Source organism: Lissotriton helveticus, chromosome 8 (assembly GCF_964261635.1).
Source record: "Lissotriton helveticus chromosome 8, aLisHel1.1, whole genome shotgun sequence".
Taxonomy (NCBI): Eukaryota; Metazoa; Chordata; class Amphibia; order Caudata; family Salamandridae; genus Lissotriton; species Lissotriton helveticus.
This window is the reverse complement of record NC_136069.1, coordinates 1558851597-1558869145: the sequence shown is the minus strand read 5'-3', so window position 1 is coordinate 1558869145 and position 17549 is coordinate 1558851597. Positions and strand designations below refer to the sequence as shown.

Below are 17549 nucleotides of genomic sequence, written 5' to 3'. Positions count from 1 at the left end.
ACGCCTATCTTAGACCATTTGGTGTTGGACAATACGTCACAACATCCATCTGCTCACTGAACACATCTCAGGAGTGGACAACCACTTTGCCAACCTGCTCAGCAGGATGTGGCAACAAGTCCATGAGTGGGAACTCCACCCACAAGTCCTAATCGCAACTGCAGACAATGCAAAATGCCTAGACTCCTCTTCCAGGTTCCTACACCCACTTTCCAAATGCGCAATGCTCTGTGGACGAACAGCCAGGAATATTTGCTACACTTTACCGCCTCTCACTCTTCTTCAGTTTGTGGTTGGGATGTTTCAGGCAGACCTCTCTCAACCTCTTTCTAGTAGCTCCACCTACGCTTACGAACCATGGTTCACTACACTGTTTGAACTCTCAGTAGTTCCCCACCAGCAGCTTCCCCTGAACCCGGACCTTCTCACTCAGAACCATGGCGAAATCAGGCATCCAAAGGAGCTCAACCTTGTGATTTGGCTCCCTAGGTCATAGAATTTAGATACCTCAATCTTCCTCTGAATGTATGAACATTCTTAAAGAAGCACACAGACCTACAACTAGAGCATATTACGCAGAAAAGTGGAAAAGATGTGTTTTCTACTGTGGCAGTAAATCTGTTTGATGCAACTCTGCAAAATATTGATTGCTACCTTCATTTGCAAACTTCGGGCCTTGCTTACTCTTCCATGCATCTACATTTAGCCGCAGTTGCTGCCTATCTACAAAACAGGCAACATTTGTCCTTGTTTTAAGGTGCCAGTTATTAAGGAATTCATGTAAGGCCTTAAGAGTCATTCCACCTAGAGCTCCACCTGCACCATATTGGAATCTTAATATAGTACTTACCAGATATATGGGCCCACCATTAGAACCATTACACAACTGCTCCCTACAATTCTTTTCTTGGAATGTTTCTTTTCTTTCCACAACCCCAATTCAGTTGTGGAAAGAACTCTGCATACAATAGATGTTAAGAGAACTATGTATTATATTAACAGAACTAAAGAGGTCCGAAACATTTAACAACTCTGCATGGAAGACAGGGGCTGCCATGGCTTTCCTGAGCAATATCCCAATAACTGATATTTGTAAAACAACTGCATGGTGTACACCCCACACTTTAACCTATTGTGAGAATGTTTTAGCACACCAAAACGCCAATATAGGACAGGCAGTGTTACGTGCACTCTTTCAAACCACTGCAACACTCGCAGGATAGCCATTTCCTTTGGGGAGGGGCAGATTTGCAGTCTATGCAGATCATGTGTATCTATAGCCACACATGCTTCAAACGAAGTGGTACCCTGTAAGCATCTTTTTGTGGCATGTAGTGCGGTAGATTCACATAACCCACCCTCCTCCTTGGACGCCTGTGGCTCTTGCAGTTCCTTTACATTTTTATTTGTATCGACATAGCTTTACTGATGCTTTCACTCCATTCTCTCCAACCTGCTGGAAAACAGTTGAAAATGGAGTTTATGCCCATGATCACCAAGAAAAGGAGTCACTTTGTCTTGTGACTATAAAGACTTCTTCAAAGAAAAAACAACTTGCACACTTCCGGACCCGACACTAGATGGCAGAAGTATGCAGAGCATGTGAATCTACAGCACTACATGCCACAGACAGATACATACAGGGTAAGTAGCATATTCCCTATCAGCTTCTTAGATCAACAAACAAGCCACACATCTTGTAACATATAATGATACTCCTTTCACACGAGGTTCAAGTATTGAGTAGCCAGCACAATGTGGGACATGATTGTTTAACCTTTATATTTTCACAGTGCACAATATGAGCTCCAGTTTTCTGTAAATGAAAGTATTCATATGAAGTGACAAAAATGAGAATGATCAAACATGATTTGCTGTATATTCCACATTTTCCTTAATTACATTTTCAGTGATAGACATAAAACTGGAAAAGCCCCAGGAACAGCCAGTCAGCGAAGGAGGTTGCTCCTGCTAATACAACTTGTGCTTATCCAAAATCTGTCTCCAGAACATCACTGCTTCTCTATTCATTTTACTCTTCATTGACTGAAGTGTGAATATTGGCTTACGCCTGCCCCGCCACATCTTCCTCCCCAGCCCCTCAGTTATAACGTATTGCAACCCATCATTGCTGGCTGTCTCGTGGAGATGATCTATTAGCTTCACAAGCACAAAAATACAAATTGTTGGTGTCTCCATTATTTATAGGAAAGAAAAATCCAGAAAATAATTCAAAATATTGCAGTTATGAAGTAAATGGTTACGTTTTCTTAAAAGTAATGCACTTTGAAATGACACAAACTTGAGTAGTTTTGATTGAGATGATGGGAGCCGTCATGGAGATGGAGGTGCGGACAAATACATGCCCGTGCCGTCTGCCTCTTTCCATTAACCACCTTGAAATTGTCTGAATATCAGAAATGCGGGCAAATCTGAAGTGTCCACCATGTGGGGTGGGAGGGATACTCATCAAAATGTGTACCTGCTCTCTTTAAGACCAAACCTAGATTTTGTTTTCCTTTTATTTTGGCTAAGTTTTACAGGGCACCACTGTCCTCCGGTTTCATGTTCATTTTGGAGGTTGCATGAAAAATATAGGAGGTATTCATAAAAAGATCAACTTTAATTTCAGGGAAGTAATCTTTGCATATTGGGAACACTGTAAAACAACTTACACAAAACATACAGAAATGCTGGATAATGGATTTGTGAGTCTGTTGATCCATTACCTTGTGATTCCTTCAAGGTTGGATTATAGGTTGTCTATTTGCAGTGTTAAAAATAACAAGTCCAAACCATTCTGGCCTAAGGAGTTTTTAAATTGTAAACTTTTGAAGTGAGACTGTATAGTGTTAATGTTTAAATGTTTTACGGTGATTAGGTATTTTAAATTTGGGATGTAATACACATGATTCAGTATAGCATGGGTAAAAACTATGGATCATAACATACACATATGAAATGTGCATTTATTATCAAACAGTTATACAGACTTGTGGAAATAGCATTAAACACTGAGCAACAAAGATACATGATAAAAATAAAATATAGTTATTGCTACAGCCACTGAGATCTTCAGTAGTGATGAGCAGATTAGGAGAGTTAAAAATAAAAAAAAACAATCATAACCTAATGTTTATAGTCTTTGGAGGGTTTAAGTGGGAGCATTTTTACCTAAATAATTATTTGACATTGCTTAGAAACATTTTAAATACCCATGCTCAATTACTTAAAACTGGTATGTATTGCAACCACATGTTTTTGTTTCTACAGTACAGTCCTTTGCAAGAGACTTGTCCCATGTCCCAGGTTTATTAGGAAAATAAGTATTGGAACGTCAAGTCCATCAAAAGACTGTTTGCGTCTTTAAATGCATACATATGCCTTTGTTTTATGCATCGTTGTTGGGTCTTCCATGTTAATTTTGTTTTCATTTACATGTGTATAGTTTGGTTAACAAAATGATAACTGGATTAGTTTTATATTTAACTAGTTTGCTCCATATTAGCGAACATTTGTTTGCTATTTATTTCTTTTCTTTTAAATTTTGTTTATACGTTTGTGCGTAAGAAAAAAAAGTAACACTGAGCAGAAATGTTTGAGTTCTACCAATGTTGCGAGTTTTAACCTCCGAAACCTCACTGAACATTGCATTTAAAAATGCACCACTTTCTCTACATCACTAGTCGCCTTGAGATTGCTATGCATGTCCACCAAACACATAAATGCGTTAGTTTGCAGGAAGAGTATTGCTGCATTGGAGCTCAGAAAAGGGAAGTTTTTTATTGTTGTGTATCGCTTTGCAATGCCTTACAAAATTGAAATCGTAAGCCATTTAATTCCCCTCATACCTTTTTGCACGGCCAACTTTAAACCTTTCACACTCTTACCACTCCCACCCCCACCTTACCTAGTCACCACACATGCATATATACAGACACTAACCCGGCCTTATCACCTGCGGTGCAGTTGGATGCATGGATACCTAAAGTTCCAGTGAAAGTTGTTTTTAAAAGGAGTTCTTGGGACCTGCATTGAACTCTGGGTATGAATAAGGACTTTTGAAACTGAGAGAATGGGATGTTAAGTGCTTTTATAATGCAATATTGTTATTAAAGGCATTTTTTTTACATTGCATGTCCTGAAGTAAAATAAATATCAACTAAATGTCAGAAGGGGTTCACTATCCTTTCTCTTTTCTGATTGAAGGCGGCTTACTTTTCCTGCATTGCCGCCCTTGTTTGTTTCTAGGTGTCTGGTCTGCACAATTGAACTGATTTGCTTCTTTTACATATTGTCCTCTGTAGATTCTTTGACTTGGGTTCATGAAACCGAACCAAATTGGTGTGTAAATTTTGTTCATACAGCAGATTTTTTTTTTATATGCACAGATTTTCTGCTAGGAATAAAGTATAAATAAAACACTAAACAGAACTGTATCTTTGTTGTCTTTACTTTTTGTGGTATTTTTTGTCACTATTCTAAACCTAATTTGTGCAAACTTTTTATTTATTTTTGTGTATTCTGTTTTCCATCTAGATGTTAGTCTTGCTACTCTGTCCATTAACTAGATTCTGCCTGCAACTGTGGTTGTTTTTCCATCAGAATTTAGTTTTTATACGCAAAGTAAATAATTTAGTTTGAGGCGTGTGAGCTGTGTGCTTTGCAAACTCCTGCCATCTAGTGTTGGGTCCGGATGTTTGCAAGTTGTTTTTCTTCGAAGAAGTCTTTCCACTCACAAGGTAGGTGACTCCCCCTTTCAGTGATAGTGCGCATGGGCATCGACTCCATTATTAAATAGTTTTTTCTGCCATCGGGTTCGGACGTGAATTGCCGCGCTCCGGTTCGACACAGTTCCTCATGTTCCCCTCGGTGCGTAATACACTTGAAGGTATTGTTTTCAATCGCGTATTTCCATTCTCCGCGTATTGTATGTACTACACAATCCCTCTTTCAATCTGGTGGCTTGTGGAAGGCTGTTGGTCCTACCCGTGTCAGTCCGCCTTGCAGTAGATGGAACGGGCTCACTTTAAATTCTGCCCTTGGTGCCACGCGAAAGACCTGTGCACCGACTCGCATGAAGTATGCAACTTGTGCTTATCTCAGGAGCACAAAGAACAGGACTGCGACGCATGGAAGGCTTTCCAATTGAAGAAGACACTTCGCAACAGTCTGGCTCAACGTCGCGGCATGCAGAACCAACACGACGGTTCCGTTCCGGACCTATTAGGAGAAGATTCGGACCAAGAGACCAGAGATGCCATGGGAGCCGAGGAAGAACAAGAACCTGTCTCAGAATACGGCGCTGATGTGGATCATCCCGCAAGGGCAGCGTATCGTGAGTACTGAGCCTCCCTTGCCCCAAAGTCCACCTCGACCAAAAAAAAAATGCTCCGGTCCAACCCCCGCCTGCGGGCCACGGTCAGTACCGAGAACATGTTTCCGACACCCCGCCTACCAGCTCAGCATCAAAACACACCCCAAAACCTTCCGGCTCTGAACTGAGTTGTTCGAAATCGGACACTGAGCCGAAACCTTTGGGGTCTAAGTCTGGAGCAGCCCCACCCCCTCCAATGCTGGAAACGTCTTAGAATTCGAAACCCTCAGCATCCAAAACACTGGCACTGAAACCGGTGGCGAAACAAACGTACCGATTCCATCAAAAGAGCACCATTTGATGCTCTGCCCTCAAAACCGGAACCAAAACAGAGACCACTCTGCATTCATCCAACAACTGGACATATTACCACCAAAGTGACACTCAAACGTAAACCTGGACTGAAGAAGCTTACCACTTTCTCCTTTAAAAAGGAAAAATGTGGGTACTAACCCTTCTCATCCTCCATCACCTTCTCCCGAGTCTCGACCATTGCTAGTCTCACCTGCTGACTCACCACCACCATATAAACCTGATGATCAGGATGATGGGGATAATGATCCAACACCTACAGGTCCCTGGAGAGATTATAACACTAATTCTCCCACAGGTAGCATTCTTGATCTGTACCCCGCTAAGCCACCAGAAAACAGCTTAGGATATATATATAATTATTAGGTATAGCTGCTAATTGCCATGGGGTCGAGTTACATAAGGAATCCCTAGAAGATTTCCTTTTCCAAACACTTAGTAGTTCCCAAAAGTCCTCACATACACTTTCCATGCTCAAGGGTATGCTTAGACAAGTGGAAGACATTTTAAATGATCCTGTTAGGACACGTATCCTCACCCCTAGGGTAGACAAAAAATATAACCTGCACCATCAGATCCAGCTTACATCAATGGCCAGTTACCATTAGATTCTTTAGTCGTTTCTGATGCACGAACGAGGGACAATTCCCAAACGTCAGGAAATGATCCACCCCCAGACAAAGAGTCTAAGTTGATAGACGTCTCTGTGAAAAGAGTAGCATCCCAAGCTGCAAACTTTTAGCGCATTTCCAATACCCAAGCACTTTTAGCCAGGTACGAAAGAGCCCATTGGGATGAAATGGAGCAATTGCTCCAATTTCTGCTGGATGAGCACAAGTCCAAAGCTCAAGACCTAGTGCGGGAGGGACAGCTCATCTCGAACAATTCCATCAGGTGCGCTTTATATGTTTCGACACTGCAGCTAGAGCCATCAACACCAGCGTTCTGTTAAGGTGGCATGCCTGGTTACGCATTTCAGGGTTTAAACCATAGGTTCAAGCTTCTATCCTTAACACGCCATTTGACAAACGGCACCTCTTTGGCCCTGTAGTAGACTCATCATTAGAAAAGATGAAAAAAGACACAGGTGGCGAAATCCATGGGAGCCCTTCAGTCACCCTCAGGCGGTGGTTCCTTTTGGTGCTCCTTCTATCATGGAGGATCCAAAAACACCTCCTCAGACACTGCCTCTACGACCTACAGAGGCAGCAATCAGCCCTCTGCATCCAAGGGTTCCTTCAGAGGGGGGTACACAGGCTACAATTGCAAGGGTAGAGGTTCCAATACACGTGCCTCCCCCTTCAATACCAAACAGTGACTTGCCTACACATATGCAAAGTGTCTCAAATACACTTGCAAGATACTGCAGTTATTGCAACCCCTGGGATTCACAGTCAATGTGTTGAAATCGCATCTTCAACCTTCCAACACTCAAAATCATCTAGGAGCCACTTTAGATACTCAAATAGCTATAGCCTTCCCCAATTCAGAATCCACAGAATTCAAAATATTCAGGCTCTAGGTCTCCAGTTTCAGCCCACTCACTCACTACCAGCTCGAGTGTATATGCAACTGCTGGTAATGATGTGCTCTTGCATCATGATTGTTCTTCATGCCAGGCTTCACATGCGTCCCCTCCAGGAATGCTTAGCACGTTAGTGGAACCGATCACAGGGTCTTTTAACCAATCTTTTGTTGATAAGCGGCCGTACTCATCGCTCTCTGCAGTGGTGGAACCCACAAAATGTATCAAAAGGATGGCCCTTTATACTTTTCACCTCACACAGAGCCATTGAGAAATCAGACACCAAATAACTGATCCTCTGGATCTGGCTCCTGAAATCATAGAATTTGGTTATCTAAATCTCCCACCAGACTATATGAACATCATTGGAGAGGCCGGAAGGCCTACTACAAGAGCCTGTTATGCAGCTAAATGGAAACGTTTTGTTATCTATTGCAATAATATCAATCCTCTTGATGCTTTAATACAAAATATAATTTGTTATTGGTTACACTTGCAGCAGTCTGGATTAGCGTACACTTCTATCCGACTACATCTCTCTGCAATAGCTGCATATCTACAAAATAGGCAACTCTTATACCTTTTTAGAGTGCCAGTAATCTAAGCTTTCATGGAAGGACTTAAATAGTCTTCCCACCAAGACTTCCAACTGCCCCAGTGTGGAATCTTAACATATTCCCCACACAATTAATGGGCCCACCTTTTGAACACACGCTTAAATGTGAACTACAGTTTATCTCCTGGAAAATCGCTTTCCTCATTGCAATCACTTCACTAAGAGTAGGTGAACTACAGGCACTAACCATAGAATAACCTTTTTTCCAACTTCACAAAGTGGTTCTTCGTACTCACCCCATGTTTCTACCTAAGGTAGTTTCTGCCTTTCACATCAATCAGTCTGTTAAGTTACCTGTTTTCTTTCCCAACCTAATTCAGGTTTTATATTACATTGAAAGAACAAAATAATTTCGTAAAACGAAACAACTTTTCGTTTTTTTGCTCCACCGTACAAGGGCAATCCCATATCCAAATCCGGTATTGCCAGATGGATTGTTAAATGCATTCAAATTTGTTGCAAAAGCAAAAACACTTTAACAATACCCCCTAGAGCGCATTCCACTCGCAAAATAGGGGCTACTATGGCTTTCTTAGGAAACATCCCATAGTTGACATTTATAAAGCTGCAACATGGTCTACACCGCACACATTCACCAAGCACTATTGTGAAGATGTGTTAGCGAGACAACAAGCTAATATGGGCCAGGCAGTACTTCGAACACTCTTTCAGACAACTCCAACAGCTACAGGTTAGCCACCGCTTTGGGATAATACTGCTGAATAGTCTATGCAAAGCATGTGATCTACAGCTCACATGCCACAAACTGAAAATGTTACTTACCCAGTAAGCATCTGTTCTTGGCATGTAGAGCTGTAAATTCACATGTGCCCACCCGCCTCCCCGGGTACCTGTACCTGTTTCAATTCTCTCTCTTACTCTATATACATATGCATGGACCTCTCTATTCTTTCCTACTAACTCCATTCTCACTTTCTGCGGGAAAACAATCTCAATGGAGTCGGTGCCCATGCGCACTATCACCCAAAGGAGTCACCTACCTCGTATCTGTAAATACCTCTTTGAACAAAAACAATTTGTAAACATCCGTACCCAACACTAGATGGCAGGAGTGTGCATAGCATATGAAACCACAACTCTACATACCAAGAAAAGATGCTTCCTGGGTAAGTAACATTTTTCTTTAAGCAGGTATACTGATGAAAAAATTGGGATGTCAAGTCCTATGTATTGCACTTTGTAGTTCCAGACTCCTCTTGAAGGTTTAAAACCATCTGCAAAGAAATCCTTGAAGGCAACAAACCGTACTAAAAGTCAAAGACTGAATGATATGTTTATCGTTGCACGTTTGCTTTAATGTATGTAATTCAGTTTTTGTATGTACAGATTGCGCAGCAATAGGTTCATTATTTACAAAATGGCTGAATCAAAAAGAGCCTGCGAAGTAGCTTCACCATCGGTTTTCTCACCACCCTTATTGAGATACTAACTACATTGCGGGCAAAGAGGCAGCAGACACAACGGGAAATTCTCTAAACCAAGAAAATTGAAAAGCAAAGCTATTTTATTTCTAATATTTTCTTTAAAAAACTATAATCTACAATTGGGCACCTTTGCCTCGCCTGAGGCTTCATTACAGTTCTGTATGTGATAATGTATTAAATACATGTTTCAAATAGTCTATGCGAATGAGGTCATAAAGAAACTGATAATTGGAATAATGTTTGCTTAAGTGCACTCAAACAAAACCGCTGAAATACATATTAAATTATTTATCAATATCAAAGTTGGCACGGTGACCGTAGTTATGACCTGCTTCTATGAAGGTGGCTTAATTGACTGATTAAATGATTATACTACGTTCCAAAATAAAGCTGTTTGGGGGTATCGTTCCGAATATAGTTATAACCATTGGGTGTATCGTTCTGAATATAGTTATAACCAGCATATTTGTTCAGACTTTAAAATAGATGATACCTCACCTAGTTATGGATTTCTAAGGCCCCAGATAACTAGGTTGTTGGAGATGTTAGTCAATATTTTCACTAATGCTAATTTTGCAGATTTATAGAGCAATAGCGAAGACAACTAACTGTGGTTGGAAACCTTAAATTACATGTGTGATGAAATGCCAAACTGTACTTTTTTAACCTGGTGTCTAAATAACAGCCACACATTTCTGCTGCTCTATTTAATTCTGTTGATCAAGTATGTTGCATTCTCCATGTACCCCCTTTGTTCTCAATAGAAAATCTCCAATCAAAGAAGGAACATTGCTTCTTTTAAGTGCTTATCAATCGGCTGCTTTGACAAAATGTGTCTGGGGAAGACTAACTGAACAGTAAGGCGTTGCCTCATATAGAAGATTACAAAAAGTGAATCTTTCTCCACTGGTTAAGGATGTGTTACTTCTGTTTCAATGCACAGTAGCTACCAATAGATTGCTGTTTCCGTCACCAAAATGTTATTTTAGCGTTTGCAGCTGAAAGCCAAAGGTGGACTAATGAATTCCAGTGATACAAGAAAAACGTTTGCCAGTGGAAAGTAGATTCCCTCAGTCTCCTGCCGTTAATCACCCATGAGGGAAAACCAAACAAATTAATTTTATCCTATCCATTTCGGTGGGAGGGTAAGTATAGCATTTTTTTATATGTACCCCATATATCATAAGGCTACAACCTCAGTATACCTCTGACAAGAATGGGATGTGTATACAACTGAAGCAGTTGTATGTGTATACAACTGCTTCACCTTGTGGGCATGGGTGACCTCTACCCAGAAGAGTCGTTCTTATTAGGTGAACGTGTGGTGGACAAAGGAAGCACTTGCCTCTAGATATATTCCTATGCCACAGACTGAGCGAAGCATCTTGGAAAACAGATTCTAACTTCCCTGCCCCATCGTGAATATTCCACACTCAAGAGGGTGTACTGGCACCCCCTCCTCTACTAAGCTGGTATCCACAGATATCTCGCATCTATAAGGCAATAAAAGATGAGGCCCCAGTGAACCATACCACATCTAAACAAAAATGGAAGGAGGAACTAAAAGAGCAGAATCCTGAATTGCAGTTGGAGTGCAAATTCTTCGGATCCAAAACAGTCGATACTGAAACCAGAGAAACCCTCCGAGTTGAAATATTCGACATCAAAAGGACTTCAGTGCTGAAAAGCAAAGACTTGCCTGCAATTTCACTTTGATCCCAATAAAGACACTGTACCTATCAGATTGGATCCAAAACAGAAAAACCTCTATATTCATCAAGATACAGTACACATTCATGCTTAACCACCATCCAACCACCATCCAAGCTGCCCGATGATGATGAGCCACATATAATTTCTTTGAAAAAGAAAAGTGTAGGCATTAGTCCTTTTCACACTTTTCCATCTCCTCCCTCTTCACCACAGCATGATCCATTAAACACTACACCCAACTCAACTTGACACAGGTGACACTGACTAGGACGAAGCACAACTTCTAGGTCCTTGGACAGATTACACCACAAATCCTCCACAGGATACAGACCCAGATCTTTGTCCTACAATGCCATCTCCACCTGATGACAACCTTTCATACCAACTGGTTATTGCCAGGGCAGCAGAATACCATGGGGTGGAGCTACATAAAGAGGCTATAGAGGAAGATTTTATCTCTGACACATTAGGATCACTAAAATTAATCAAATACTCCCTACGCTCAAGAGTGTGTTAAGGCACACGGACGATATTTTTAAAGACCCCATCCGTGCTAGAATTTTTACTCTTAGAGTAGACAAAAAAATGTAAATCTTCCCCCACAGATTCCATTTTTATTAAGGGTCATTTACCACTTGACTCTTTAGTGGTGTCAAATGCCAGAAAGAGAGCTACTTCTCCAGCATCTGGGGATGCCCCTCCCCCAGATAAAGAGTTGAAGTTGATTGATGCTTCAGGCAAGCGTGTAGCGGCTCAAGCAGGTAAAAAATGGCGTATTGCTAATACGCAAGGCCTGCTGCCAAGGTAAGATAGAGCCCGCTGAGATGAAATGGAGCAATTATTGCAGTTTCTCCCAGATTGACATAGGGCAAAAGCATAGGACTTAATTTCCAATATTTCTATCGTATGTGCTCTAGATGCAGCTAGAGAAGTGAATACCAGCATCTTACTGAGCCGTCATGCTTGGCAACGGATTTCAGAATTCAAGCTTGAAGTCCAACCATCCATATTGAACATACCTTTTGAAGTTGATTTAGCACTGGAAAAAATGAAGGATACTGATGTGGCAAAATCGATGGGAGCGCTTCATTCTCCCTCAAATAAAGGTTCCTTTCGACACTCTTTTTATAGAGGAGGGTCCAAGTCTCCAGGCACGGACCAGAACACTTCCTCATATAAAGGCAATTCCCAAACATCCTTTACAAAAGGGTTTTTCAGAGGGGGTTATAGGGGAAATAGTCGTAGAGGTAAAAACACCACACCTCCCCTTCCTCAAGCAAGCAGTGACTTCCCAACACTTCCTGACAACTTACACACCTGTCGGCGGAAGACTTCAAGACTTTCTCCCCATTTAGAAATGAATAACAACTGACAAATGGATGCTTGGAATTATCCAACATAGCTACTGCCTGGATCTTACCAACAATCCTCCAAACATTCCTTCTCGACCACACAAAATGTTTCCAGACCACCAGCACTTGCTTCAACAAGAAGTGCACTTGCTATTACTCAAAGAGGCTATAGAACCAGTCCCACTCCCAATACCACGGGTCAGGGGTTTATTCCCTCTACATTTTCATTCCCAAAAAGGATGGATCTTTGAGACCAATTCTATGTTTCAGAGAGTTAAATGCATATTATCAGAGCATTTTCACATGGTCACTCTTCAAGTACTTCCTCTGTTGCAGCAGGGTGACTTTGTCTACGCTAGATCTAAAGGACGCCTACTTTCATATTCCAATTCTTCCTGCTCATCGCAAATACCTCAGATTTGTGATAGCAGGCAAACATTACCAGTTCAATGTACTTCCATTTGGCGTTCCCCAGAGTGTTCACCAAATGTCTAGCTGTAGTAGCCCCCTGTCTCAGAAAACAATGTATACATATCTTTCCTTACCTGGCGACCGGCTTATCAAAGCAAACACTTACCAAACCTGTATACTACACTGCAGTCTTATCTAGGAGCTTCCCTCAATACTCTCAATGCGCTAGCTACTCCCAATGTAGCCAGGATTCTCAATATTCAGGCCACAATACTACAGCTTCACCCCGATCATTACCAGCCAGTCTTCATGCAACTGCTGGGAATGATGGCATCCTGCATTGCACACGACTTCAAGCAAGGCTTCACATGCATCCTCTGCAAGAATGTCTAGCACGTCAATGGGGTCCATCACAGGTCTGTTAACCGATCTTGTGTTGGTAGACAACCGCACCCATCGCTCTGCAGTGGTGGAACCCTCAAAACTTCGGAAACGGACAGCCCTTCATAGACCCGATTTCACAGATTATTTTGACAGCGGACGCATTTATAACTGGTTGGTTAGCTCACCTTCAACATCATAAGGTACAAGGGTTGTAGTCACACAGTGGCAAACAGGTTCACATCAACTACCTAGAATTGCTAGCAGTGTTTCTAGCACTCAAAGCTTTTCTCACCCAACTTCTAGGCTAGACTGTCTTAAGCGTCACAGACAACATGACAGCAATGTATTACGTACAAAAACGGGGAGGGAAATACACTCTCCAACTGTTGCGTCTTGTACAAAGCATTTGGAATTGGGCGATTCAACACAAAATATATCTCCTAGCAGAACACCTTCCAGGAGTAGACAATCCGGTTGCAGACCTGCTCAGCAGACACAGGCAGCAAGTCCACAAGTGGGAACTTCATCCCCAAGTTCTTCCTTACTTCCAAAAACTGGTATTTCCACTGTGAACTGTTTGCCACAGTTCACAGTGCAAAAATGCCCAAGCTTCGTTTCCAGGTGCCCACACCATGCTTCCAAAGGCAATGCTCTATGGATGAATTGGTCAGATATTTGCTTTCGCTTTTTCCGCCTCCCATTAATTCCGTTACTGGTTTGGAAGCTCAGACAAATGTCCCTAACACTGATATTAATAGCCCCCACTTGGGCTCGCCAACCTTGGTACACTACCCTGCTAGAACTCTCTGGTTCCACATCCAAGGTTACATCTCACACCCTCTCTACTCCTTCAGAGTCATGGAGAAATCAAACATCCAAATCTCAAATCACTCAACCTAGCGATTTGGCTCATGGAGTCATAGTTTGGTTATTTACAATTGCCACCAGACTGTATGAATATTCTTAAAGAGGCGAAAAAGCCTACTACTAGAGCATGTTATATGCTAAATGATTTGTTTATTGACGTTTCTAGGGATTGATTCCCTCTCACGACTGTGATCTGCTGACGTTTCCACTGACCACGGGGAAAGGGGGGTCCCGGATGTCCAGATCCCAAACTCCTCCATTTGGCAGCAAAGAGCACTTGGCTTCGTGGAGAGGATCCTGCAAGAATAGACACTGAAAGAGGACTCAACAAACACAGGAAAAACATCGGCCATCTTGGAATGGAGTATAACTACAGTAAGAAACAAATATACACCTATTCTAGCCTGTTATGTGCCACAAGATGCTGCTAATGCAGCTGTGCATTTCAAAAGTAAATTAAATTAACCTTAATCAGGAAGGAACGTGTATTAAAGTACAGAAAACTCACCTTAAACAAGACATTATTGGTCCTACTAAGTCGGCGGCCAACGCACTTGGGCTGACATAAGTGTCACTATAAACAACGCCCCCCTACTAATTTGGCCTACAATCCAATTTGACTGACCTTTTATTAAAGCCAATCCTGACCCATCCCTCTATGATTGTCGAGCAACCTATTTCAGCCGCTCGAGTCCCATTCCGCCGTCGTACCTGGAGACCCTTTCTCTCTACTGCCTACTAGTCCCTCCCTATTCAACCATGTCGAGTCCTGACCTATCCGTGTCTGGGGAAAACTCCTATACTATTATCTACCCCCCAAAGCTCTCTAAAACCGCCACTAAATCATCCAAGCACGCTGCCCTAAAAAGACACCCTGAGACGCTGATATCCGACATGCGCTACTGTGCGGACAGCGGCACAATCATTAATGACCTCATCTTCTATTCCAGAAGAACCGCCTCCTGGCGAAAAACCCTTGCGCACCTTCTCAATATTCATTTAACCAGGAACATTCCGCACGGCACTAAACTCACAATAGCACCCTCCCCAACCTTGCGAGCTGACCTCACCATCACCCTCTACAAAAACATCATTCTAATCCAAGCCTCAACCTACAACCTCAACAAATTCTCAGACCTCTTCCCCCTTCTCAGAAACCACGTGAACAACTCCGACTGGATAACTAATACCGGTACCAATGACCCACCACCGCGCCACCCTAACAGATCCAGCCATCCACTTACTAGTCCTCCAAGGGTCCCCACTTCGGCTCACCCAATCCCCCCCTATCATGTCTCCTGTCCCGAACAGATCCAGCCATCCATTTACTAGTCCTCCAAGGGTCTCCACTTCGGCTCACCCAATCCACCGTATCCTATCTCCTGTCCCTGGCATCAGCATTTCCCCTACACCTGCGATCTCCTCCCATCTAGTGCCCCCCTCTGTCGAGAAGATTGATACGCTCCCAATGTCCCCTGCCCCTGTGAGAGCCAGACCCCTAATGGCCCCCCCACTGATCACCCCGACCAAGGCACCTATAACAGAACCACCCCTAGACATCAGAGCTCGACCCCACCAGTCATCCACCAAAATCGCGAGCTAGATACTCCTCCAAAGAACCCGGAGCCTGCTCCAGCCAATGCCCTGCCACTGTCACATGCCCCTTCGACTGACTGGATAGCTCGAACCCTCATCCCTTCGTACCCCTTGTTTATACTAATCTTGAAACTTTGCATGCCCTCCAAACTCACCCAGAGCATTCACAGCTCCATTCTGGACCTTATGAACCTCATGAACCTCCTTCACCGTGCCAAGATCTCACTGGCTAACCTCAAGTCACCGCATACCCCACCCAACACCGAGCCTCCCAAGCAACCTCTCCCGCTACCTATAAGGCATCTTCGTTCACGCAAACAACCCAGCCTCCTCTCTGAGGAGGTCCCGGGCTTTCGCACTCACTTACAACGCTCCCACCGCCTCCCCTAATCCTCTAGACCTCACGGGAAACTAAATCCTACCCATCCTCCAAGACCACAACTCTACACCCGTCAGCCAAATGCAAGTCCCGAACACCCCATCAGCATGGTCACCATTAACCCAAACAGGCCAGCTACCCTCCACAACAGAAGTGTGGTAAAAAGCAATGTGGCACCTGTAGTTCTATCTGTCCAGACTCCTGATTCTCCATCCGACACCCCCTTATCTGGTCTTTTAATTAACTGCCGTTCAGCAGTTAAACATGCCGCTGACAACGCTGACTTCATCCTGGACAAAAACCTAGACCTAGCCATACTAACTGAATCCTGGCTAAATGAATACTCTTCCCCTTGCCTGGATATATTCGTCCCGCCCAACTACAACATCGCCAGACTGGATAGACACTCCAATAAGAAAGGAGGAGGCATAGCCTGCATCTACCAATCCTCCTTGCTTGTCACAGAACTCGTAACGGACACCTCAGACTCCTGCGAATACCTCGCATTCTCAGTCTGCAGCAACTCAGTACACCTTTGTAACTTGCACATCTTCTACCACCCACCAGGTTCAAATGACGCTTTCACTGATCACCTTCTGGAAATCATGGCAACAAAGATTTCCTCCATTGCAGAGATCTTCCAGGGTGATTTCAACCTGCATTGGAATGACGCTAAAGATCCCTACGTCAATGCCATCAAAGACCTCCTAAATGACCAAGCCCTGACCCAAGCCTGCTCTATGCCAACCCACTCAAAAGGAGCCATCCTTGGCTGGATCATTTCTACGGAGTCCACTGTCAAGCTTATCTTCATAGACCCCTGTGACTGGTCTGACCATCACTCCATATCCTTCATTTTACCCGGGACACGCACGACAGTCGTCTCAACCGGTCTAAAACTTATGCCCCAGGAGAGACATGCATACAACAAGCACATCATCAATCGCAAAAAAGAATACTTCAGATCGGAATTAGGGAATGCCAAGAACAGACCCCAAAAGCTCTTTGAACTGGCCAAATTACAATCTAATAAACTGGCTAAAACACCGAAAGAATCCCCCAAATCGCTAATATCGTCAGACGAATTCTCCTCCTTTGCTGATAAAATCACGGCATTAGGAATTGAACTCAGTACCACCACCTGCGCCCAACCCCCTCCTGCTCTGCCACACCCTTCCGCTCCTACTTTTCTGGCCTCTCCTAAAAACAAAGCCCGATGGACTGACTTTGAATACTATAATGAAGACTCCATCTCAAAAATCCTCTCTACCGTAAAACCAAACAACCACTTCAATGACCCGCTACCTTCCAACTGCCTCGCCACTGCCTCGTAGTCCAGCAAGGAACGATGGATTGGAATTATCAACGCCTCTCTCCAGCAGGGCTTGATCCCGGACCCTTTGAAAGCCGGCCAAGTTCTCCCCTTCTTGAAAAAACCTTCCCTGGACCCAGCCTCCCCTGACAATTTCAGACCTATCTCCAATATCCCGCTACTAGCCAAAGTATTGGAGAAGTGTGTTCAACAGCAACTTAGCCAGCACATCAACAACTTCCACCTACTAGATGACTTCC

General features: G+C 43.2%; 1 protein-coding gene across 2 annotated transcripts in view; it reads left to right on the top strand.

Moving 5' to 3' along the window:
• The window catches only part of RAB6A (RAB6A, member RAS oncogene family), a 369438-nt gene extending 365004 nt beyond the window's left edge, over positions 1-4434 (top strand). For both annotated transcript variants that reach the window (XM_078658559.1, XM_078658560.1), the window contains exon 8: positions 1911-4434. In XM_078658559.1, coding sequence (XP_078514685.1) covers positions 1911-1975 — 65 coding nt within the window. In that variant the 3' untranslated portion in view covers positions 1976-4434. The remainder of the gene's footprint in view (positions 1-1910) is intronic.
• Positions 4435-17549: the final 13115 nt, after the last annotated feature.